Source organism: Hemitrygon akajei, chromosome 2 (genome assembly GCF_048418815.1).
Source record: "Hemitrygon akajei chromosome 2, sHemAka1.3, whole genome shotgun sequence".
NCBI lineage: Eukaryota > Metazoa > Chordata > Chondrichthyes > Myliobatiformes > Dasyatidae > Hemitrygon > Hemitrygon akajei.
In genome coordinates, this window is record NC_133125.1 from 47,941,344 (window position 1) to 47,967,692 (window position 26,349).

Genomic DNA, 26,349 nt, shown 5'->3' on the forward strand with positions numbered 1-26,349 from the left:
GCTTGCGTTATGGAAACTGTTGGAGCAGTGGCATACAGATTGGAAGTCATTCGAAGGATCCAGCGCTGTGCTGTATCCAGGGAACTGCCTCGTGGAGACCAGAGTCAGGGGAGGTGGACAAAAAGGACCAAGAACACAAGCTGACTCGTGGAAAAGACCAGAGATGAGGCACAGGGTCATGAACGACTTCATCTTGAAGCGGCAAGGCAGATTGAAGCATCCAGGTGAATGCAGAGGCAGTCAGCAGCAAATCAATGCGTTTGGACCTGGGTCAGCAGTCATTCTTTCTGAAAGGGTGTGTGGCTGCCCTCCTTGTATGCTGATGAACAGATGATTCCTATGCTCTGAGATTTATGTGATTATGTGACTGTCCTTCAGTTTCTTGTGGACTACAGGAGGGTGGGTGATCTGCTAATTTTTTGTGTGTAAGGTTTGGTGCTACTGTCGCTGTTCTTTTCTGCGATTGAGGAGGTCGGTGATTGTTAGTGTGGCTGGGAGTGGGGAGGAATACACAATGCAGGATCTTGGGGAGTGTTGTCAAACTGAGAGACCCAGGGGTAAAAGTACACATCCCTGGTAATAATTAACACAGCTAGATAGGGCACGAAGAAAGCAAACGAGGCATATGGCACTCTTGTCTTCATTGAATGGGCAAGAGTTGGAATGTCATGTTACAACTGTACAAAATGCTGGTGTGACGAGATCTGAAAGATTATACTAAATGGACTGTTCCTTTAAAAAGAGAACGAGGGAGCGAACAGCGTGTGTGCTATTTCAGGGAGAGGGAGAGGGAGAGGGAGAGAGAGAGAGAGAGAGAGAGAGAGAGAGAGAGAAACAAAAAGTTTGTGAGTTGCCTTGGAAACCGAAAGGCGGAACTATATGATTGACAGCTAGTGTTCAGCACTTGTGAGATATATATAAGGTCAGTTAGCTTTGTAATCAGACACACAAGACTGTGGTTGAGCTTTGAGTGCCCACGACAAAGGTGGGGTTTTTGCTCACAGTGTGGACAAAGGGGTGTCCGGTGGAACGCTATCGGTGTGTTTAACCCTTGCCTGGGTTGATAGCGATACCACGTGAAAACGGCATCCTCTTTTTGTGGTCACAGTCGGTGACTGTAAGTTCGGGAGCAGGAGGACGTGGAAGATCGACGGCATCGGCACTGGGAAGACAAAATAACTCTCTCTCCAACTCTACTCAAATCAAATTCCAGAACTGAATTAACTATTTGCCATACCACCGTAAGACTGTATCATCTAATCACCTGAGCTGGGAGAAGCTTGGGAACTTTATTTACTCACATATATATGTACTCTGCAAACCCGTTTACCTTATCTTGTTTTATATTACTTTATCACACAGTTACTAATAGAGTTTATAACGGAAGACTCAGACTCCAGGTATGTCCATTTCTGCTGGTCCTTTTTAACCCGTTACGGGGTACGTACCACTGGCAAGATCACGCCAAAAGTAGTTCTGGCTGTATATTATTGGAAGAAAGTGTTTAAGCTTGAGAGGGTGCAGAAAAGGTTCACGGATCTCGACTGGAGGGCTTGATTTATAAGGAGAGACTGAATAGGCTTGGACTGTTTCCCCTGAAGCAGAAGCTGAGGGGTGATCATAAGATTTATAAAACCTTGAGGAGCACATGATAGATGATTTACATTCTTTTTCCAATGTTAGGGAAATCTAAACTAAAAGGCATTGGTTTAAAGTAAAAGGGAACCTGAAAGACAAGTTTTTTTTCCTACACAGTGGGCGCTGAATATAATGGATCTAGCTGCAAGAGGAAGTAGTACAATTACAATTTGGATACAATTACATTTAAAGACATTTGGACAGGTATGTGGTTAAAAAAAATTTAGAGGGATATGGGCCAAATGCGAGCAAATTGAACTAGTTCAGGACGACGTATTGATTGGCGTGGATGAGTTGGACTGAAGGGCCTATTTCCATGAGGTAAATATATGATTTATGAGGGGCCTCACTTTCATCTGCTTGCTTGGAATGGTAGCAAACCCAAGTGGAATTGAATTTGTTCACTAATGACAATGCAAACTACCAATTAGCCTTAATTTTAAAAATCATCCAGTATCCATGGATTTCTCTAGATGTTGCTTGGTTACAGTTCAGGTGGCAGGATGATATAACGATGAATTGATTTTTTTCCATGCTTGCTTTTTAACTGTGGCATCTCTTCAGGATAATCTGTTCGTCTTAACTCTTCAAAAAACATTTAGCATTCTATTTGGGACTGCAAATTAAAAACTTGCAAAAATATTTTCAATACTTCAGCTTATAATTGTTTCCATTTGTCCTCTCACTCTTACTTCTCAGTACTTGCATTATTAATTTCACAATGCTTTGGTGATTGGTTAAGGAGATGATAATTGTTTGTCTTTTTCAATCAGATCTCAGCTGCCTGCAGAAGGAAGCTTTCATCCCACTTTCAAAGTATCAACATTAAATTGGCAAGGTTGGAGGAGATTTTAAACTAATAATGTTTAATTCAAAAGTTAGCAGCTCGCAGGCACCAGATTTTGCTGTTGGGTGACTAAAGCACTAAGCCAGAGCTGGAACGTGATGAATGTATGAAGAAGTGGAGATGGTAAAATTCTAATACAATATGCAAAGCCAAGTTATAACAAAGTTATTTCATAATGAAGACAGTCACATATATAATTTGGGTCAACACTGTGTTAAAATGATGATGCTTCAGACAGTATGCAGTATAGTCTTTTTATTATGATACATTTTGGTAAGAATAAAAAAATGTACACAGATTTTTACTTGTGATATTTGGTTTTATTGTACAGCTGGCATATCAACTGCGAGATTACAATGGTACCCATATTTTAACTCCAATGAAAAATACCAGTCGCAATTTCATATAGTGTTGTGCAATGCACATGTACAGTGCAGTTATAAGCAGAGGTATATAACAAATGCATCTGTAAACAGACAAGCCCATCCAGTAGAGAAAGAAAATCAGTAGGAAAGACCTGGTGTTTTGAGTCCTGGATAAAGAAATGTGACAAATTTAACAATAAAAAACATAGATTACAAAAATATCCTCCCCAGTCACCAAGAATACCTAATACATTTGCTCTTTTCATTCAATTTTAAATAAAAATTTGGAGTAATTATTCCTACAGATAGAGGCATTTGAAAAATCATGCACAGTTCTTGCATTTAGTGCTGCAAATCCTGTAAACCAATACTAAAATAGATGAAACCAACTTTATCTGAAAACAAACATTCTATAAATCTGAACAGCACAAAAATGTCATATTTTTCTGGATTTCCTACAAAATAATGCTGATAGTAACCTTCAATAACATTATACGACAAATCTGTAACTTTACTGTGCAAATTTCTGAATTACAGAAATATCAATGAGTGAACCAGAGACTAAAAGAAACACTGCAACATCCTGATGGAAACACATTAATTTGTTGATAGGTGTTGCACATACTATTACAGTAAGAAATGGATCATTGCATTGAAAGTGGCAGGGTCATGTCCATCTCTTTCCAGATTCCAATGTATTTTACAATATTTTGAATAAGGAAAATAGTGAGGACTAATCTGCAGCCCTGATGAGATGAGACATTTAGCCATCCTTTCATGGAAGTTCACAAGTGAACTTTGAATATAATGACTGCATTATGACACCTTGTCAGCCAGAAGCATGGTTTTCCTGAGCCACTCTTATCCTACAATCTAGCTTCAATCAAATTAAGCCATTGCTGTTACATGGGTGATTACATAACCATATACTTCGTTTAAACTAAAAGTTTATTAACAACTGTTATTAAGGTACCTTAATTCTAAAATAAAGCAGGAGTAATAACTGTAAAAATAACTTAAGACATCAAATAGGTTAATTTTTGTAAATGTGTGACAAACCAAATTTACATATAGAAGGAGAATTATCTTTTATAGTACTATTAATAAAGTTGGTCATCTTAAATAGGTAATGTATTCCAGCTCCATATACATCTTATGAAATCTTTATATCAGTTTCTCATTAATACCAACTAGTTTCTTTAGAACATTTCTCTATATGCACAAAATTCTCACGAATATTGTAAAAATATGAAAAAAATAAAACAATATTTTGGACAAGAAATTTTTAGAGATGAAGCTATTCAAGTCCTCAGCTGACCAAACTTAAGAGAATAATTTTTGTACTTAGTTCTCAGACAAACATACTCAGGTTTAAGTACTATATCCAACATTTTACAAAATGTGTTAAAAGTAAAATACATTAAATTCATTTACTGTGTATACTCATCCTTATTTTCAGTTTTGATGTCTTTCAGCACATTCTGCAAGTTCAGTCCTTCATGGCATGACATCCATGTCAGATTTCTAGTCCACAAAATAATCAAACATCAGATCATCCTATTGCAAGATGTGTTCTGATGCTTTCTTTATTAATGCTGCAGCTGTATCCAATTCTTCCTCTGTTAATTCTACCGAAACCACCACCCGAATACTGTGGAATTGAATTAAAAGGCCATATTAGAATTTTCTGACATTCAAGTTCATTTGTTTATGGAGCTAATTATATTTATACATTGTTATACAGAAATATCTTCTTTCGTTACTTACTACCTTTCATTGACATCATCTTTAGGGTTGCTTGCTATTTGGATGGCTAAAAAGATCCAAGTTGAGTAACGAACAGGTATAATATAAAGCTTGCTTGCAGCAGCATTACAGCCATATAGGTTTCGACAACATGCAAAATATAAACTATATAAGACAATGAAGGGGGAAAAGAATTGCAAACTAAGGCATAAAGGCAAAAAAAAACAATCCAGGACAGATCCATGGTAATGCCAGAGATAATCTATAGTGTTCCATTACTGAGGTAGAACTAGGCTTGTACAGACACATACATTGCAGTTTTCACAACAAGTCATCCCAATGCATTTTAAATGTAGTCTCTCTTGCAATGTAGGAAAAACACCAGACAAATTATGCTCAGAAAATTCCATAAACAGCAATGTGATGATGATTAAAAGATACTTCTGTGAGATCAATTAAGAAATATTGGCCTGGTTAAGTGTAACAGCTGCCAAACTCATTGTTACATATCCATCTGACAGGAAAGATACATAAAGTTTCAGCACTCCTTCAACTTCAGCTTGGAATTTTGTGGACCAGATCTTGGAATAGATCTTAATCCAAAAATACTTCTGGTCTTGATGAGTGAATATCATGTATGGAGTTGTTACCTAAACAACAATCAGACCAAACTGTTTGACTGACCAAACTATGCAAGAGTGAAACTCTCTTACAAATGAACAATGGAACAAAAAACCTATGCCACTGACTCTACCTTCCATACTTGCAATGAAAAAAAACAATTTCCTTCCACCTCCAAACTGTTTTACTCTCTGAGATAGTCATGCTTTGTGACTTTAACTTTTCCAATGTCTTCCTTTCCACTGAGGAAATCCTATCATTTAATTTAGCTGGGCACTTACTTCCTAGTCAATTTCACTTACCCAATAACTCGCTAGTAGCTCCCACATTTTCTGAAATATGGGAGTATTGAATTGAAAAACTCAAGACAATCTTCTGACTTTTTCAACAGCTTCACAACCCTCCCAAGGACACAGTACTTGAAATTCTGAACCTTTGTCAGAGCCCTTTTCACTTCATCCCAGCACTACTGAACCTTTAGCTAACTCTCAAACTCCTTACCTTTAAATCTTCACTACTTTAAGATCCCTCCAAGAATACAATTTTTGATCTCAACTCCAGTTATCTTTCATAACTATCCGTGTACATGGGTTTAGTGGTTTATGATTGGTAAAACAGTTCACACCAGTTTCTACATTAAAAAGGTGCTATGTGCCATCTGCTGTTGCATTTGGAAAAAGCAACTCATCAACAAAGGTTTTGAAAGGATGACTACAGCCAAAGATTTGAGTTCAAAGCCTTTAACAAAGCAATTGAGAATCTATATTTTCAATTGCAGGCAGAAGACTGCCTGCGATTTTTGATACTAAAACAAAAATTACTACTCATCTGTAGCGAGTAATGATATTTTTTGAATCTTTTAAAATCTTTTCCATGAATATAATGCACTTTTGGGAGAGCAAATGATTCAGCACAGTATTCTCTTTCACTGTAATTTTGAAAAAGTAAACAATGCATAACATTATCGAATACTGGTAGGGCATCCCAAATCCAGTTTCCTTCTGTCATAAGACCAGCAAATTCAGAGCAAATTCGAAAGATTGTACGTAATTAGTTATTCATACATGGCAAACTACAAGAGTGCTGTCAAAGAAGAATTAACATGATCCACACTAGTGGATATTAAGACAGATGACTAAAGGTTTAATCAAAGTTATAAGGAGCACCTTACTGGGAGAAAGAGATACAGAGGCAGAGAAACTCTATGGGTATTTCAGAGCTTAACTGGTAGTATGGCAGGGCTCAACTGGGTATTATCAGTGCACATGTAGAATCTGACACTGTACTTATGGATGAAGAAACTGGGATGTACCACACTTGGAAAGCAATGCAGAATTAAAATTTCGAGAATATATCTGAAACTAATCATCTACCACCATGAATAGAGGTTCCAAAGATTTACCCAACAGCAAAGCAAACTCATGCAGAAAGTAGCAGAGCTTTTAAAATCATTAGTACAAGTCCAAGTCACTCCAGGCCTGTGTGGAGTTGGTAGTGCTTAACAAGGAATGAAAATAAGTTTCCGTAGTTGGTAAAAAGGGGAAGATTCACCTATCTGCCCACCCCACCGCCTTTATTTGTTTTCACGCTGTATCTTCCTTTCCAACTGTCTAAAATCACAAAAATATGAATGCAAAATAACACTAAAGACTGTAGATGCTTGAAGCTGGAGCAACACATAATCAGCTGGAAGAACTCAGCCAATCGAGCAGCATCAGTGGAAAGATGAAATTGTTAATGTTCTGAGCCAAAAACCTGCATAAGGACTGAGACTGGAGAGTTGAGATGGCCAACATGGAGAGGAGAAGGGGAGGGGCAAGAAAGGATTCTAAGGAGATTGGTGGACTGAAGAGCGATAGAGGAAGCCAAGGATGGACAGGTCAGTGTGGGAATGGGGAAGGGAAGGAGAGGGCTATTAAAATGATTGGCAACTAGGAGCTTGGGATGGACACTGACATTGACATATCCTCCCTCACTACTATCCAGAAACCTAAACTGTCCTTCCAGGTGAAGCAAAGGTTCATGTGCACCTCCTCCAATCTTCTATCTGCATTTAGTGCTCCTATTGTGCCCTCCTCTACACTGGTGATACCAAGTGGAAACTCAGCAACCATTTTACAGATGACCTATGGTCAGTCCACCAAGACCATCCCAAGCTCCCAGTTGCAGCCTCTCCATTTCCACACTAACCCTTCCATTCTAGGCCTTTTCTAGCCCAACACAAACTACAGGAGCTAAAGCTTATATCCTGCATGAGTAGTCTACACCCCAATGCCATGAATATTGTTTTCCCAATATTAGGTAACTCCCGACAGGATGGAGACACACATATTCAGGTCAACTCATGATACAAATACATAGCAGTACAAGCTGTGTAAATGAAAACAATAAAAAATGGTTATTCCTATTAAGTAAATAGTGCAACTGAATTTTAGTGTAGCCAAGTGTACAGGCTGGGCTTCCTATGCAAAGAAGTTTATCCTACAACTATAGAGAACCTTTGTCAGACTAGGCCAGGGTGTGTTCAGCCCTGGTGCCAAGCACGGTAAGGATATACTGGCCTTGGAGGAAATGCAACACAAGAAGACAGGTACATGAGAAATCTGAGGCAGAAAGAGGCTATTTTGTTCTTCATGCACTCTATACACTTAACCTGATATTTTTTACTCCTGTATCAACTTCCTACATTAACTACATGTCTGTTGTTTACCTTAATATCTAAATATCTAGATTTAATCCGAAAGATACCTGGTCCAATGATGATTCTGTGTGGAGAGCTTTCATAAATAATTGCTATACATTCCTGTAATTTTGTAGCTAGATCAGCTGTAACTTAAAAAATGTTACAAGGGGAGTTGATTGATACTTTCCAACATATTAAAGGGTAACTGATGCATACAGTGGAAAGACTCAATTTTTATCAGTAATGAGACCAAGAAATATAAAATCAGTTGTTAGAGAGTGATCTAATCAGCCATTTGTTAGAGAGTAATCTGAAATGTTAGTGCCAAATGACCTATTGACTCAATGGCTTGCTTCTGTAATACACTAACTATGAAATACCATGTGATGTACTGAACCTTATTCTGTCAATAGTGGTTGATGATAGGCCAAATGTGAATTTTAAATGTAATTTGAGGATATATAGAGATAAGCCATGAATATACAGAATAGAGGGACAGGCTTAAGGAACGAAATGAGTTAGCCGTCTTATGTGAACTGTGTGCTCGCGGAGATGCATCTGAGCAAGATTCAAGGACAAGAAAAAGATTGGCATGACTACTTTCACTTTGCTTTTAAAACACTAAATGAAATGTTGGCATTTAAAGAGATCTCAAAGATACTATTTCTTGGTACTCAACAGTATGTTTTGTTTCAATGTTGTTCCTATAGAAACAGATAGGAGGTAGTATGTTGATCAGCCTTACCCTGGATCACCGTGAAAATAAGAATTTGAAAATAAATGAAACAAAAAATAAGATAAAAAGGGAAGAAGCTCCCAAGAAGGTGGCAAAAAATGCTGTGAAGACAAGCAGGTAGAGACCAGATTTTTATTATAACCAATACAAGATTTACCTGGGTGGAGGCAAAACCTTTTCCTCCTTGTCCAAATAATGTGCTCGAGTTAATGCAATCCCACGATTCAAACACTATAAGAGAAAAATTATCAAAACTATATTGTAATAAAAAGTATTTAACATTCTTGTAGCAATATAAATATTTTATGAAAGCTTATATTAATATAAATTCACTAAGCTTACAGCATAATTTTAAACCACACACACAAAATGCTGGTGGAATGCAGCAGGCCAGGCAGCATCTATAGAAAGAAGCACAGTTGACGTTTCGGGCCGAGACCCTTCGTCAGGACTAACTGAAAAAGATAGCAAGAGATTTGAAAGTAGGAGGGGGAGGGGGAAATCCGAACTGATAGAAGACAGGAGGGGGAGGGGTGAAGCTAAGAGCTGGAAAGGTCATTGACAAAAGGGATACACAGCTGGAGAAGGGAAAAGATCATGGGACGGGAGACCTAGGGAGAAAGAATGGTGGAGGGGAGCACCAGAGGGAGATGGAGAACAGGCAAAGAGTGATTGTGAGAGGGGCAGAGAGAGAGAGAAAAAGGGGGGAATAAATAAATAAGGGATGGGGCAAGAAGGGGAGGAAGAGCATTAACAGAAGTTAGAGAAGTCAATGTTCATGCCATCAGGTTGAAGGCTACCCAGACGGAATATAAGGTGCTGTTCCTCCAACCTGAGTGTGGCTTCACCTTGACAGTAGAGGAGGCCATGGATAGACATATCAGAATGGGAATGGGACATGGAGTTAAAATGTGTGGCCACTGGGAGATCCTGCTTTCTCTGGCAGACAGGGCCAGATAGGTGTTCAGTGAAACAGTCTCCCAGTCTGTGTCGGGTCTCACCAATATATAAAAGGCCACACCGGGAGCACTGCACAGTATACCACACCAGCCAACTCACAGGTGAAGTGTTGCCTCGCCTGGAAGGACTGTCTGGGACCCTGAATGGTGGTGAGGAAGGAAGTGTAAGGCAGGTGTAGCACTTGTTCTGCTTACAAGGATAAGTGCCAGGAAGGAGATCGATGGGAAGGGATGGGGGGGGGGGGGGGGGAACGAATGGACAAGGGAGTTGCGTAGGGAGCAATCCCTGCAGAAAGCAGACAGAGGGAGGAGAGGGAAAGATGTGCTTGGTAGTGGGATTCCATTGGAGGTGGCAGAAGTTACAGGAAATTATATGTTGGACCCGGAGGCTGGTGGGGTGGTAGGTGAGGACAAGGGGAACCCTATCCTGAGTGGGGTGGCGGGCAGATGGGGTGAGAGCAGATGTGCGTGAAATGGGAGAGGTGTGTTTGAGAGCAGAGTTGATGGTGGAGGAAGGAAAGCCCTTTTGATTAAAAAAGGAAGACATCTCCTTCGTCCTGGAATGAAAAGCCTCATCCTGGGAGCAGATGCGGCGGAAACGGAGGAATTGTGAGAAGGGGATAGCATTTTTTTAAGAGACAGGGTGGGAAGAGGAATAGTCCAGGTAGCTGTGAGAGTCAGTAGGCTTATAGTAGATATCAGTAGATAAGCCGTCTCCAGAGATGGAGACAGAAAGATCAAGGGGAGGGAGGTGTCAGAAATAGACCAGGTAAATTTGAGGGCAGGGTGAAAGTTGGAGGCAAAGTTAATGAAGCCAACGATCTCAGCATGCGTGCAGGAGGCAGCACCAATGCAGTCGTCGATGTAGTGAAGGAAAAGAGGGGGACGGATACCCATATAGGCTTGGAACATGGACTGTTCCATAAAGCGAACAAAAAGGCAGGCATAGCTGGGACCCATATGGGTGCCCATGGCTACACCTTTGGTTTGGAGGAAGTGGGAGGAGCCAAAGGAGAAATTATTGAGAGTAAGAACTAATTCTGCTAGACGGAGGAGAGTGGTGGTAGAGGGAAACTGGTTAGGTCTGGAATCCAAAAAGAAGCGGAGAGCTCTGAGACTTTCCCGGTAGGGGATGGAAGTACATAGGGACTGGATGTCCATGGTGAAAATAAGGCGGTGGGGACCAGGGAACTTAAAATCATTGAAAAAATTTGAAGTGTGAGAAGTGTCACGAACATAAGTGGGAAGGGACTGAACAAGGGGGGATAAAACAGTGTCAGGGTATGCAGAAATATGTTCGGTGGGGCAGGAGGTAGAAATGGGAAGTGCGGGTTGTGGGAACTATGAAGTTGGTGGCAGTGGATGGGAGATCCCCAGAGCTGATAAGGTTGGTGTTGGTGTTGGGAGAGAGTGTTAGTTCCAACCTGCGTAAAAATACACTAATATAACAAAATATTATTTTTAAGTACATATTAAGAACCCCTTATCCAAAATGCTTGGGGCCAGAATATATAATAATATAGCTTGGGATCATCATCATTACCGACTGAATTTATGTGCTACTGGTGAGCAGTGTCTATCTTACATTTGCTCATCACACAACAGTAAATACTTAACAGTAAAATTAGTTGCAAGAAAAAGTTTTGTGAACTCTTTGCAATGACCTGGTTTTAGGCATTAATTACTCATAAAATGTGGTCTGATCTTCATCTAAGTCACAATAACAAACACAATCTGCCTAAACTAATAACAAATAATTGTTCTTTTCATTGAACACATTCTTTAATGATTCACAGTACAGGCTGGAAAAAGTATGTGCCTCCTTGTATTTAATAACTGGTAGAACCTCCTTTAGCTGCAATAACCTCTACCAAATGTTTCCTGTAGCTGCTGATCAGACTTGCACAATGGTGAGGAGGAATTTTAGACCACTCCTCCATACAAAACTGTTTCAGCTCATCAATATTTCTGGGATACCTGAAAGAACAGCAGTTTCTGCAAGAACTGCCCTCTTCAGGTCATGCCATAGCAATTCAACTGGGTTAATGTCTTGACTCTGACTTTGCCATTTCAAAACCCAAATGTTCTTCTTTTTAAACCATTCTGTTGTTGGTTTACCCTTGTGTTTCAGATCATTGTCTTGTTGCATTATCCAACTTCTATTAAGCTTCAGGTGACGGACCACTACCCTGACATTCTCCTGTAAAATGTCTTGATATAATTTTGAATTCATAGCTCCCTTAACAATTGCAAGCTGCCCAGGCCCTGAGGCAGCAAAGTAGCCCCATACCATGATGCTCCTCCACAATGCTTCACAGTTGGGATGAGGCTTTTATGTTGGTTCGCAGTGCCCTTTTCCCTCCTAATACACTGGCATGCATGTCTGCAAAAGTTCAACTTTTATTTCATCTATCCACAGAATATTGTCCCAGAAGTGTTGTAGAACATCCAGGTAGTCTTTTGCAAACTTGAGACGTGCAGCAATGTTTAATTTGGAGAGCAGTGGTTTCCTTCATGGTGTCCTTCCTTGAACACCATTCTTGTTCAGGGTTTTTCTTAAAGACAAACAGAGACTTCAGCAAATCCTGGAGATTTCTGCAGGTGTTTTGCTATTACACTTCGGTTCTGTTTTAGCTCCTTCAGCATTTACTGACTGGACCACAAATAGCTTTTGTAGAAGGCATTACCCCAGAGGTTCACATACTTTTTTTGAACTTAAGACTATGATTGTTTAAATGGTGTACTCAGTATTGACAAGAAGTACTTGTTTCTATGTTATTACCTTAGGCAGTTTGTGTTTGTCCATTATGTGACTTAAAAGAACAGAACACATTTTATGAGTGAGTAATGCACAAAAACAGGTAATTGCAAAGGGGTCACAAACGTTTTCTTGCAATTGTAGCTGGAATCACCATAATTTCTGACTCTGAGTTTATGTGCTATAGGTAAGCAGTCTTTGTTTTACACTAGTTCATCACACCTACAATAATAATAATAAATACGTTATTGATCCCTAGTGGGAGATTCTTTTGTTACAGCAACAACATTTAGAAACGTACTCAGTTGCTTGCAGACTTAACTAATAATGAAGTACAGAATAATATACACAATAATTATTTACCAATGTGCAATAATTTGCAACAACATGTAATTATAATATACAAAATAATAAGAGTCTATTGTACTATGATGTATGTTGTCCTGTCGCGAAGATGAACTGTTGTATGTACTTATTGCATTTAGTTGTAAAGATTTTCTGTAACGATCCTCGTGACAGTGGATCTGAATGAGTGTTCGAAAATGTACTCTGCTACTTACTCAGTAGATCATGGAGAGGATAAGCCAGATTGTTCATAATGGATAACAGTTTGTTTAGTGACATCCTCCCCATTATTAACTCAGAAGAGTCCGGGTTGGAGCCAAGGCCGGATCCAGCCTTTTCGATGAGTTTATTTAGTCCTTTTGCATCACCAGCACCATTGCTGCTCCCCCAACACAAAGCCATAAAAATAGGAACTGAGCAGTAAAAATCATTACATACCATTAATATAAAGAAAATATAATGTGTGCAGGGTAACAAAAGCACCATGACAGCATTGGGAGAGAATACCTGAGCAACAGCAGGCTTTCATTCTCCAACTACGATGCTGTGTTTTGATTAAAACGTTTCAGTACACTGTATTTCTATTTTTTTAGGTTTTATGTAAGGTATAAAAACAATCAACTTGTAGACTCGTTCCGGTGTTAGAGTTTCATTAGTGACATTTTTAAAAGTTAATGCCATTCTGTATGGTACAAACACAATTAGCATTGTAGACTTGTTTCAGTGCTAGATTTCTGTGATCAACAGACACTTCAAAAATTTAATGCGCCTTTTTAAATTTTCTGCAAACAGCCTGCTGAATATTCACAATTACCTACAATTTTCAGTTTGTTGTGATAGATCTTTGCTTGTTTCATGATCAGCATACCGTTAAGTGGCATATGTTTACTCTGACACTGATGATACATGACGGAGATCTTCATTCTTCGCTTTATGCAGAGTTTTTCTCTTTTTCATTAACTTCTGTTCATTACAGTTGTGAGGTCATTCTTCAGAACCATCTGTGGTGTGCATACCTGTGCATCATCTGGGAATCTTTCCATTATCTTGTGTAATTTTTCAGTTGTGAAATCACGTCAGCACTCAAAAAAAAATTCAGATTTTGGAGGCTTTCAGATTTTGGAATTTCAGATAAGGAATACTCAACCTGCACTAATTTAATTATCAATTATTCTTATGAAGTACCTCATCTGTGCTCTCATACCTAAACTCAAAGATGACCACCATAACTTGACATGTGTACAAGTCAAACATCATGAAACCCCATTTTATTAGCAATGGTCACGGCAGCGTCTGTTTGGCAATGACTATTGTAAACAGTAGTGATGAGATCAATAAAATTTTATGAAGTCAAAAATCAAGAAATCGTTTCTGATTTATTTAAATTTTTATTGTTGCGAAATATATCACATAAAATAGTGTCCAGGTTATTTTATTAAAAGTGAATTAAGATTCAAAACGAAATACTCACATAATTGACAATCTCCTGCAATAGTCTGACATCACTCTCTCGTGATCCTCTGCTTCTTGTCAGCTGCAGATGAATAGCTGGAGAAATTGAATCGCCAACAACTTTCAAACCAGGGATGCTGCAATTAAAAAATATAAATATTAAATAAACTACCATAACTTTATCATGTAATCATTTGAAATGCCAAAAGATAAAGCAATGTGTTATAGAATAACTAATTAACATCAATGACTCAACCACACTTCTATAAAGTTCTACATTATGTTCAGTTCTGATCAGATTTTCACTGTGTCAGGCAGTATTGGGTTTAAGCCCCATACCTACTCATGAGTTTATAATGAAGCCAAAATTCCATAAAAGGACCAATGTTGGTTTCTTCAAGTAAAATGCATTTCCCTTGTCTTTCCAGAGCAACATTCATTCTTAAACAAAGCTCAACCATTTTATTTGACAAAACACCATAATTTTAATAAAAAATAAAAGAAAAATAATTCTCCCCTGCAACTGGTCATATGCTCTGGCTCTATCCCAGTATCTAGATGTAAAAAGTTTGAAGTGCAGAAACTAAATATTTTAGTAATGTGTTTCAAGTTGTGGAGCTAAAATGGTAAACAAAAAATACGAAAAGTAGTTATACAACCAACATGCTGAAGACTCTAAATATAACCAGTTGTCAAAACACAATACATATTAACAGTTTGATAATAAATATGCACTTACCCCTGTAATGCGCAATGAATTCGGTGACATTTTTGTCTTAGTAGTCTGAAAACATCTGCAAAACAGTTTAGGAATTAGTATCTTAAGTTAACAGATGCAATGCAAATCACAATTATTTAAACATCTAAAGCAGATAAAAAGTATCACAATAAATTGTGTGCAAATATTTTATTCATTAAAATAATTTATCGCAAAAAGTTGGCTTGCAGGTACAACAGGTTATTAAGAAGGCAAACAAAGTGTTGGCCTTCATTGTTAGAGGGATTGAATTCAAGAGCAGGGAGGTCCTGCTGCAACTATACAGGGTACTGGTGAGGCTGCACCTAGAGTACTGTGTGCAGTTCTGCCCTCCCTACTTGAGGAAGCATATACTGGCTTTGAAGACAGTGCAGAGGAGGTTCACCAGGTTGATTACAGGGATGAAGGGGTTAACCTATGAGGAGAGATTGAGTCGCGTGGGCTTATACTCTCCGGAGTTCAGAAGAATTAGAGGGGATCTTATAGAAACATACAAAATTTTGAAAGGGATAGATAAGATAGAAGTAGGAAAGTTGTTTCCATTGGTAGGTGAGACTAGAACTAGGGGACACTGCCTCAAAATTCAGGGGAGAAGGTTTAGGACGGAGATGAGGAGAAACTGTTTTTCCCAGAGAGTGGTAAATCTGTGGAGTTCTCTGCCCAGGGAAGCAGTTGAGGCTTCTTCACTAAATATATTTAAGAAACAGTTAGATAGGTTTTTACATAGTAGGGGAATTAAGGGTTATGGGGAAAAGGCAGGTAGATGGAGCTGAGTTTACGGACAAATCAGCCATGATCTTATTGAATGACGGAGCAGGCTCGGTGGGCCAGATGGCCTACTCCTGCTCCTATTTCTTATGTTCTTATTCTTATGTAATTTTCTGGTGTTCTGTGCACAATTTCCTGCTGCCAACATGGATAATTTATTCAGGATGCCTTGAAATACAGCAGAGTGATGATTAAGTTGATTTCTATAGGAAAAATGCAATTTACGGTTGATGTTTTCTTTTCACAATACAGATGGAATTAGGAGTTAAAGAGGACCGTGAACAAGATAAATCAATGGTAAATCAATTAAACCATGGTACTCCAACAATTAGTGCTATTAGGTAACAAATTTCAAAGAATTGGTTCTTTGTACTTTAGAGTTGATAACTTAAATACCTGGGTCATCTGTCATTATCTTGAGAGCCTCTATAGCAGCAGAGGCAAGCATAGGTGGCAATGATGCTGAGAAACAATAGCCTTGTCCAGAAAGCCGCTGAGATTAAAACAGTATAAGCATTAACTGAAATGCATTGTTAGCAGGCTTTTCTCAAAAGTAAGATGAGTAAACAAACCCATTGTTATAAAATTAACAGATGATGCACATTTAACCAAAATGGATTCTGTAAGTGCTTGTTGTATTTCACAAGGAGACCAAAGAAAGAATTTGGATCTTCTAGCAAAATGCAGCAAGTACCTTGTTTAAGCTAAATGTAAACAATACTTCCTTTTGGAGGATTATGCCCTGGAAATTTCAAAGGGAAAAAGAAAGAATTTTGTTTTATATAAAGCTAGAGCTTGTACTTCATTTAAGATAATAAATTTAACAATAATGACTTAAGACATATATGTCAAACTCAAGGCCCGCGGGCCAAATCCGGCCCGTGGTGGAATTATCTTTGGCCAGCAAGATAATATCTAATTACTATTAAAGCTGGCCCCAGTAATCGAAGCGCCTATGGCGTATGATATGGCTAATGCTGAGTTTATTCAGGTACCAGGTTTTCAGGGTTTTTAGCGTTTATTCGGCAGTCTTCTTCATAAGAAACGGAATTTGTAAAGTGAAACACTTTGTAGTTATAGCAGAGACTGAGACACATGACAGCAGGCTGAAAAAACGGAGACAACGAAAGCTGCGTTCGCACGCGTCTGACTGATCCGGCCCGCATGAAGCTGCATTTTGCTCAATCCGGCCCATGACCTAAAATGAGTTTGACACCCCTGACTTAAGATATCTATTTGCTTACACTTTCCTGCACATTTTCTTCCCAAATGGGTACTGAAGTAAATATTCTTTATAAATGAAGATAGACTTGTGGTGATATTTATTTGACTGAGCTGAGACTTGGGAAATGGCATTGGGAAAAAAACAGGCAATTCAACATACAAGCTACCCAATGATCAATACATACCTGATGATCAATAACAAAGGATCTTCCACAGCAGAATCCACCAATGGAAGCCAAGGAGTTCTCCATGTTCGCACTTATAAGGTCAATATCATCAATCTGTTGTATTTTGGTTGGAAGAAGAAAATGGTGAATTATATTTTTTCACAAAATTCCACACCCCCTAATCCCACTTCACCTATTCGGTGCCATTGGTATCTCTCCAGGTAGGAGAATGACTAATTACCTACTGTATGTCAACATAAAGGAAATTCTATTTCAGAAACATTAGCCTCTATCTTTTCTCAGGATCTTTGCAAAGTTGTCAATCCCCATCTCAATGGTTTTCCATTGAAATGGTTGGTCAGGCTGTCATAAAGTCATAGGAAAGTACAGCACAGAAACAGGCCCTTCAGCCCATCTAGTCCGTGTCAAACCATTTAAACTGCCAAATCCCATCCCATCTGCCTGCACCCACACCATAGCCAAATCCTCCCAAGTCTAGTTCATGTGAGCTATTTAAACTGACTAAGGGAATTAGTAACCATTTCAGATTAATCTTACCCATGTAGGTGCGGGGCAAGAGTTAACCGCATACAGGACTATGGGACTAATTAGACAACATTTCAAAAGAGCAGCAAAACAAAACGGTGTTACAAATGGCAGCCATCTGTACTGCTTGATTCTAAGTCTACTTCATAAGAACATAAAACTCAGCTATGCCAGCTACTCAGATCCTACTTAAAACAATTTAGCTACTTCCTCTTTAAAAATCTGCAATAATCTAGGCAGAAGATTGTTTTCACTACAAAATGTCAACAAACCATTAATTAACTGGTTGTTTGCTCACTGGACAATTATACTAGGTTTATACTCAGTGGCCACTTTATTAGGCACCTCATATTTATTATACCTAATAAAGTGGCCACTGTATGTATGAAAATGGACCTCTGCTGCTGTAGCCTATCCACTTCAAAGTTTGACGTGTTGTGCATTCAGAGATCTCTTCTGTACACCAGTGTTGTTATGCATGGTTATTTGAGTTACTGTCGCCTTCCTGTCAGCTTGAACCAGTCTGGCCAATCTCCTCTGACTTCTTTCATTAACAAGGGATTTTCACCCAAAGAACTGCTGCACATTGGATGATTTTTGTTTTTCACATTATTCTCTGTAAACTCTGAAGAATACTGTGTGTGAAAATCCCAGGAAATAAGCAATTTCTGAGATACTCAAACCACCCTATCTGGCACCAATAATCATTCCACGATAAAAGTCACTAAGATCACATTTCTTCCCCATTCTGATGTTTGATCTCAACAACAACAGAACCTCTCGACCATGCCTGCATGCCTTATTCATTGAATTGCTGCCACATGATTGGCTGATTAGATATTTGCCTGGATTGGGGAGCATGCCTTATGAGAATAGGTTGAGTGAACTTGGCCTTTTTTCCTTGGAGTGATGAAGGACAAGAGGTGACCTGATAGAGATGTATAAGATGATGCGAGGCATTGATCGTGTGGATAGTCAGAGGTTTTTTTTTATGCAGAGAGTGGTGAGTGGGTGGAATGAGCTGCTGGCAACGGTGGTGGAGGCAGATACGATAGGGTCTTTTAAGAGACTCCTGGACAGGTACATGGAGCTCAGAAAAATACAGGGCTATGGGTAACTCTAGGTAATTTCTAAGGCGAGGACATGTTCAGCACAGCTTTGTGGGCCGAAGGACATGTATTGTGCTATAGGTTTTCTATGTTTCTATTTGCATTAACAAGCTGGTGTATGAAAAAAAGTGGCTGTGTATTTACATATTTTCTTCAATTAAACAGAAATCAACTCTCATTATGGCATGGTGGGATTTCAATTCTATCACCTCTGGATTTTAGCTAAGAACTTGTTTACCAACACGATCACTATTATACACAATTTGCAAATTACCTAATAAAAGAGCACTTACATTCACCCCGAAGTGTTCAGTTACTCCTCGTCCATGCTCTCCTAGAACCCCAAAGGACAAGCTTTCTTCTAAGAATATTCGAACTTTATATTTATATTTTAGTTTTACCTGGATAATAAGGGACACAATAGGATATTTTAAAAACTTCTGAAGTCATCCCATTAGAAGGTTCAAGAGACAATCAAAATGTACAAATGTTTTCAGCTGAGTCTCTTTCTTCCTTGCTCACCGGTTAACTTAACACTCACTTTACATCTTTCACTTACCAGTTCTGGGAGAGGGCAAATATATCCTGTGTTCATGTATAGTCCTTCCACTACAAGAAATCGTCTGGTTACTCGAGCTTTACGAGGATTCTTGAAAAATAATTGTATTGGATTTTATCAGCAAAAGATGAATAATGTTTAAAACAAGGTTATTTTACTGAATTCCAATGGGCTTAGAAATATCTCACTTTTTGATCCTCAAGTTCCTGTTCTTTCAGTAGTCGCTCCAAGTCATCCATATCATTGTGTTTAAAATATTTGATGTTGCTTCGTGAAGCTTGCAAGCCCTTTTGAATAGAAAAGCATGCAAATTCATCCCTGTAAAAACCAGTTAAAAGAATTAAAGTACATCAAATCCTTTAAGTGCACAAGATCCAAGATGTTTTACAACAGACATCCCAGTCAAAGCAACTAAATCAATAAATTACTTTTACTGTCAAATTTATGTTTCTACTCATTCTGGCTTAATTCTGCACAGTTCACTTCCCTTACTGCCACCAACTTGATTGATATTCGTGAAAAATGAACTGCTCGATCCGTTTACAATGACTCACAATAATATCCATCCAAGGATTTCAGATTAAAATTTATGTTTATTTAAACCCTACTGCTGATGATATCAGACAGAAATTATTTAGAGGAATTATCATTGTTGATTAGATGACCAAAAATAACAAGGTCTCTGGTCTCTGAGCACTCTGAATTAATAAATTGTTAATGTAGTTTTAATTCATGTTCATCTTATTATTTTGGCTCAAAGTTCAGGCTAGTTTCTGGCAGAATACAGCATCTTTATCACAAAGAAAAATTATGACAATCTGTAGTAAATTTATAAAAAGGAAACGTCTCCCTCCTTGAAAATAATAATCTGATATTTTGTCATTTCCCAGTACACTATCTTGTACATGTGCAATATGAGTTTAGATAGGACAATTAATTAAATGCATATAAAATTAATAAATCCTGAAAATAACAAGCAGCAGGATCTGTAAAAAACCACAACTAACAGGTGAAAGTAGAACTTTAACTCAAGCTGCCTAACCTATACTTCCAATATTTTGCTCTTTTACAAATTTCTGATTTCCAACATCTGCAATAACTTTTCTCCTAATTAACAAAAACAAGTTTTAACAAGCCATTCTAGTGTATAAATTCCATATTTAGAATGAACATATCCAAAAGAATTGCAAATTAATCAATTCTGTTCTCACAATAATTTTCATGTAAATTCTGGTGGCAGGGCAGTTCAAAGGAGATAAAAATCAGTCTCACTCAACCATATGATGCCACATACAACACAGGAGGTCGTTCACTCCACCACATCTGTGCTAGTTATCAGTTACTCTTTTGCACTAATTCCATTCTTCAGCATTCATCCTGTAACTTACTATGAAGTTTCAAGTACTCATCTAAATACTACTTATATGTTGTGAGTGGCTTCCTCAACCCTTCGGACAGTACATTCCAAATTTTAACCACTCCTTGACCTTCTCAATGACCCTTATTGTTGAAACACTCCATCCCAGGCAACATCTTGGTGAATTGCCTCTGCAACTTCTACAGGTCAAGAAATCTTTGATCTAATTAAAAATACAACAGAGTCACAGTGTCACATAGCAATTAAAACTGTGACAACTATCCAAATCAAGTTCAACTTTCAGCAACTGGACCACAGCCTTCTATGTAAGGCTAGACATTCCTTAAATGCTGTCACTGACTGCTTCTATCATTGTCCCAGGAAGGATAGTCCAGTTACTCCCCACTCTCTTGACTATCGTTCAACCTTACTCCAAACTTACATTCTCTAACTCTATGTTTCCCAAAGGGGTAATCAGATGTCCTAAAGGGGTGCTGGGGGGGGGGGGGGGGGCGGCGTTCAAGGTTCTTGGGGGGGGGCGGAGAAATGGTAAGTGGCACCCTAACTTGAGGCACAAGACCTGACTGACCATTAGCAGAGCAGGCACTTCCAAAAAAAAAAGATAAGGCACTGGAGCACAGGAAGAACAGACATTATCTGGGGTGCATAAATTAGCAACCAGGGTGCCCAATAGTCCCCTTGTCTTGTGGTATGGAATGAGTTCACGCAATTTAACAATTAGCAAGTCAAGAACGCCCTTGCAACTTCCTCTGCAGATCTACGGAAAACAGGTTATGCAACAATACAGCGCTGGTCAGAACCAAACAGTGAAATAGAGTCAATCAGTGAACCTGCAGACCCCAAGGATTCCTCTTGAAGTGTTCAAAGCTACCTCAGTTTCATATGTGCAGTCAGGAACCTTATGTGATTGGTCAATCATGCTAACTGGAATAGTATAAAGTAGCTTGCTGAACACCAGCAAGATTGAACTTCTAATCTGAATCCTGGTTAACATAATTTTCACTGACGTGATCGTCTTCATCTTTGCCTCGCCATTACTTTGCATGCCGCTGCCAACATTCCATCCGTGTCAACTCATTAATGTCGTCAAAATCCAATACATTCCCAGTTAGTGTTACTTTTTAAATTTAGCCCCGTTAATAATGGATACATATATACAGTGCGGTCTCTGAGTGCATTAATAGAAAGTTACACACCTGGAGTATGGTTTTATCCCGTTCCCATCAGATCAGCAACGCCCCATGGGTCTTATTTGAAATGCTGTACTGTCTAATGAAGTCGTGAAACCACCAAAACTGCAGGAACATTTCCGTAAAAGACACCCTGAAAAGGCTACTTATGGTATTACCCAGTTCCAAAAGATGAAAGAAGCATTTGAAAGGCGTTGCACACTTGAGTCATTTGCCAACAAAGCTAAAAATGACCTTGATAGTGGTCTCATTGCTTCTTATAACATTTCCAAAATGATACCAAAGTGTGGAAAATCTCATACAATTGGTGAAAGATTAATAACGCCTGCTGTATCAGAAGTGCTCACCACTGTTCTCAAAATGGATACCAGTATTTTAAAATCAATTCCTCCGAGTTATAACTCTGTAGCTCATCATATTGATGAAGTGAGTGAAGATACTGAGTATCAAATAAGCACAGAGCTACAAAAAAAACATAAGTTGGGACACAACTGGATGAGTTAACTGTGCGAGACAATGAGGCATTGCTAATGGCATATGTATAGTTTATTAAAAATGGAAAGTGATTGTAAAAAGTTAAAAACAAGTATCAATGAAGAATCAATCTATGACCAACTCAAAATGTATATTGAGGATATAAGTATTCCTATTAGGAACATGGTGCAATAGATAGAGCACCATTTATGACAGGTCACCATGCCATTTTTTTGACATTTATGAAAAAAAGAAATTCCAAGTCTGTTTGCAATCCACTGTGTAATTCATCATCAACATCTTGCAGCCAGCAACCTTTTTTCAAGCATGACTCTTGTAATATCTGCTATCAACAATATTAAAGGTCATCCATTAAATAGAAGAATATTTTGCGAGTTATGTCAAGGTAGTAATGAAGAGTTTGAACGCTTGCTTCTTCACACTGAAGTGCGTTGGCTGTCAAAAGGCCGCTGTTTAAAACATTTCTTAGATCTTTTTGACAACGTGGTTGGATTTTTGCTCAAATTTGACAAGAGCTTTGAAACAAGACTGAACTTCTATGTGGAGATGCAGCATACCTAGCAAATCTGTATGACAAAATGAACATTCTAAATATGAAACTGCAGGATGAGAATTTCAATTTAATTCAGGCAAAAAGTGCAGTGTTCATTTTATCGGAAAATTGGAAATATATTAGCAAACTACTGGGCGAAGAATCAGAAGCAAGAGAAAATCTTCAGTTGCTCGAATCCCAGCAACACACACAAAATGCTGGAGGATCTCAGTAGGCCAGGCAGCATCTATGGAAAAGAGTAGAGTCGATATCTCCGGGCGAGACCCTTCATCAGGACTCAGTTTCCCAGCATGGAAAGTATGGCACTCTCTTTCACAAATGGTGATTTGCAAGAGTACTGCTTATAACTGCAGTTACTGAAGAAGGATTTTCAGAACTGATTCAAGGATTTGAATGATCTGGAAATTCTGGACTGGGTAATTAACCCACTTCTTTGCAAGGTGGAAGAAAAGGAAAAGAGCTTACAAGAAGACACTAGCAAAATTCAGAAAGATGAAGAAGTAAAAATGCTTTTACAAAATGTCAGCTTAAGTGGTATGTGGCTACACTATCATATAAAGTTTCCGGGTCTTTGGAGAAGAGCCAAACTACTGTTCATTGCATTTCCATCCTCTTACTTGTTGAAAGAGGCTTCAGTGCAGTGAAACACGTACTCACAAAAAACAGAAACTACTTGGACCTTGTTACATCAGAGGACTTGAAGCTGAACCAGATATTTCAACTCCTGCTAAAAACCATCGAGTTCAGGGATGACATTGATATTGAAGCAAGTATACAGTACACAGGTACTGTGTAAGATGGGTTTAAAGACAAATAAAAATTTAAAGCAGAACCGTTTTTTGCATGTTAGCAAACGGTAGACATGTTTGTTTACACTACAGGGGGTGCCAGAAAATATGCTGGACAGGTGTTGGCAAGTATGAAAACGTTTTAGGGGGCATTGGCAAGTATGAAAGTGCTTCAGGGGGGTGTTGGGCTAAAGAAAGGTTGGGAAACACTGCTCTTACCTCATTTGCCCCAGTAAATGGTTCCAGTAGTCTACCACATCAATACCCCTCATGATTTTATATGCATTAATCATGTCCTGCCTAATTCTTTTCCACTTCAGAGAAAACAGACTTAGCTTTTTTAGTCTCTGTTCATAACCAAAAGAAGTTTAACCATTGTCTAATTTACATGTTAGTAAGTTAAGTGTGCTGGTCACCTCATCTATTTCCATCATAAAGTACTACACAATAACTGAAAAGTCGTATAGAAATTTGCCTGAACTTCAGAGTAAAACACTATTGAGTTATGGAAGGAACTTAGTTCAACAATTGCTTTGTTTCTCTCATCCTGGTCTGTTGGTGGGAAGAATATCATTTACTTACAAGCAATATTAAGTTTGAATGAAATAGGAAAAGACTTACACAAAGACAAGATCTCCTCTCTTTGAGTATGCTGGAATGGCACTGGCTATTGTGGCAAATCCATATGAATAAATAATAGCTTCTTCTGTTCCCATAAACTTAGCAATTCTGTCTTCTAATTCTAAATGAACATCTGAAAAAAAGAATAAAATACTGGTAAGCGTATCCTTAAATGTGAAATTATGATCAACTTACAACACATTGAAACAATTTGAAGAGTTTACAGGAGCAAAAGTAGGACGGATTTTAGAAAAACAAATCTTATCCTATTGTGCAGGTAGAGCTTTGAGAATAACAGTCAAGGCAGTGATATGTTCTCCTTGCAGGATGTGGGAAGTGTGGGAGACCTTATGTGTTCCTGATGACTGCATCAATTACAACTCCTTGCAGACTGCATTAGAGCTGGATGAACTCTGGGTTATTTAGGAGACTGAGGGGTTGACAGAAAGGAGTTACAGGGAGACAGTACACTTCAGTTGTAGCAGACAGGTAACTGGGTGACCATCAGGAGGGGGAAAGGGAATGGATAGTCAGTGCAGGGTACCCCTGTGACAAGTATATCTTTTTGGATACTTTTTTGGGGGAGGGTATGACCTAGCACAGGAAAGCTGGAACTAGAGTGCTAAGTCAAATGATGGTGCAGTTGGTGTAAAGGAAGATGCAATGTGCAGAGGGAATGTGAGGAAGCACAGGCAATGGATAATACATAAATGCAATCTGTTGATTGGGTAGAAATGTGTTTACTTTAATATGATAAGTATTAAGAACAAGGGTAAAGAACTTGGAGCATGGATCAGTACATGCAATTATGAATTTGAGGTATTATGAAGACTTCACTGTCGTAAGAGCAGAAATAGTTTTATGTTCTGGGGTTTACATGTTTCAAAAGGATAGGGAGGGAGGTAAAGGGGGAGAGAGGAGGAGGGAGGGAGGGGAGAAGGGGGTGGCTTTGCTAATTAGAGTGGTACTACAGCTGTAGAAAGGGGAGGACATTATGGAGGGATCATCAACTGAGTCAGTGTGGGTGGAAGTCAGAAATGGGAAAGAAGCAATCTATTGAGAGGATTCTGTAGTCCCCCCCCCCCCCCCCCGCCCCAATAGCAACAGATAGAGAGGCAGATTTTGGAAAGGTGCAAAAATTAAAGGTGCAAAAATTTTTCTAGATGAGAGGCCATAATGGCTTATTATTAGACAATGAACCTGGTTAGGCGACAGATCTTTCAGTGGATGAGAACTTCAGAATTTGTGATCACAACTCCCTGACCTTTAGCAGAGTCAGGGAGTTATACATAGGGGCAAGTGCAGACTATATGGGAAAGTATTTAAATTGGGAAGGACTAATTACCGTGGTATTGGCAGGAACTTGAGAGTGTAGATTTGGAACAGGTATTCTCAGAGAAATTCACAGCATGAATTTGGAAGCTGCTTATGGACCACTTGCAGGGTGTTCTGGATAGATTTGTCCCACTGAGGCAGGGAAAGGATGGTAATGTGAAGGAATCATGGTTTACAAGAGAGGTGAAACATTTAGTCAAGAGTATTTAAGATTTAGGAAGGAAAATGAGAAAGGGTACTTGAGAGTTATGAAGTAGCCAAGAAGGAGCTTAAGAAAGGACTTGGGAGAGCTAAAAGGGGATATGAGAAGATCTTAAAGCATAAGATTAAGGAAAAACACAAAGCATTCTACCATACATGAACAGGATGGTGACTAGAGTGAAGTAGGACTATTCAGGGATAAAGAGGGAACATCTGCATGGTGTCAGAGGACGTAGAGGAGGACTTGGAATGTGAGGTCACACAGAACAAGTTAACGTGCTGGAAGATGTTGAGGTTAAAAAAGTGGCAGTGTTGGAGCTTTTGAAGAACATTAGGATAGATAGATCCCAGGGCCAGACTGGATATGCCCTAGGTTACTACTGGAAATGGGAAGGAGATTGTTGGGGTGCTGTCAATGGCCTTGTGTTCCCTCTACACATGGGAAGAGTAGCAGAGGGCTGGAAGATGACAAATCGTTCAAGAACAAACTTTTCCCTTGTTCAAGAAA

General features: G+C 38.8%; 1 protein-coding gene across 1 annotated transcript in view; it reads right to left on the bottom strand.

The window, feature by feature from the left end:
* Positions 1 to 2,725: 2,725 nt before the first annotated feature.
* Positions 2,726 to 26,349, bottom strand: part of sptlc1 (serine palmitoyltransferase, long chain base subunit 1) — a 38,246-nt gene continuing 14,622 nt past the window's right edge. Inside the window, exons 6-15 of the mRNA XM_073071936.1 lie at positions 24,306 to 24,438; positions 19,469 to 19,598; positions 19,281 to 19,370; positions 19,015 to 19,122; positions 17,085 to 17,180; positions 16,072 to 16,168; positions 14,890 to 14,944; positions 14,170 to 14,287; positions 8,794 to 8,867; positions 2,726 to 4,501 (exon numbers count right to left, since the gene is read on the bottom strand). Of these exons, the coding sequence (XP_072928037.1) occupies positions 4,408 to 4,501; positions 8,794 to 8,867; positions 14,170 to 14,287; positions 14,890 to 14,944; positions 16,072 to 16,168; positions 17,085 to 17,180; positions 19,015 to 19,122; positions 19,281 to 19,370; positions 19,469 to 19,598; positions 24,306 to 24,438 (995 nt within the window). The 3' untranslated portion in view covers positions 2,726 to 4,407. The remainder of the gene's footprint in view (positions 4,502 to 8,793; positions 8,868 to 14,169; positions 14,288 to 14,889; positions 14,945 to 16,071; positions 16,169 to 17,084; positions 17,181 to 19,014; positions 19,123 to 19,280; positions 19,371 to 19,468; positions 19,599 to 24,305; positions 24,439 to 26,349) is intronic.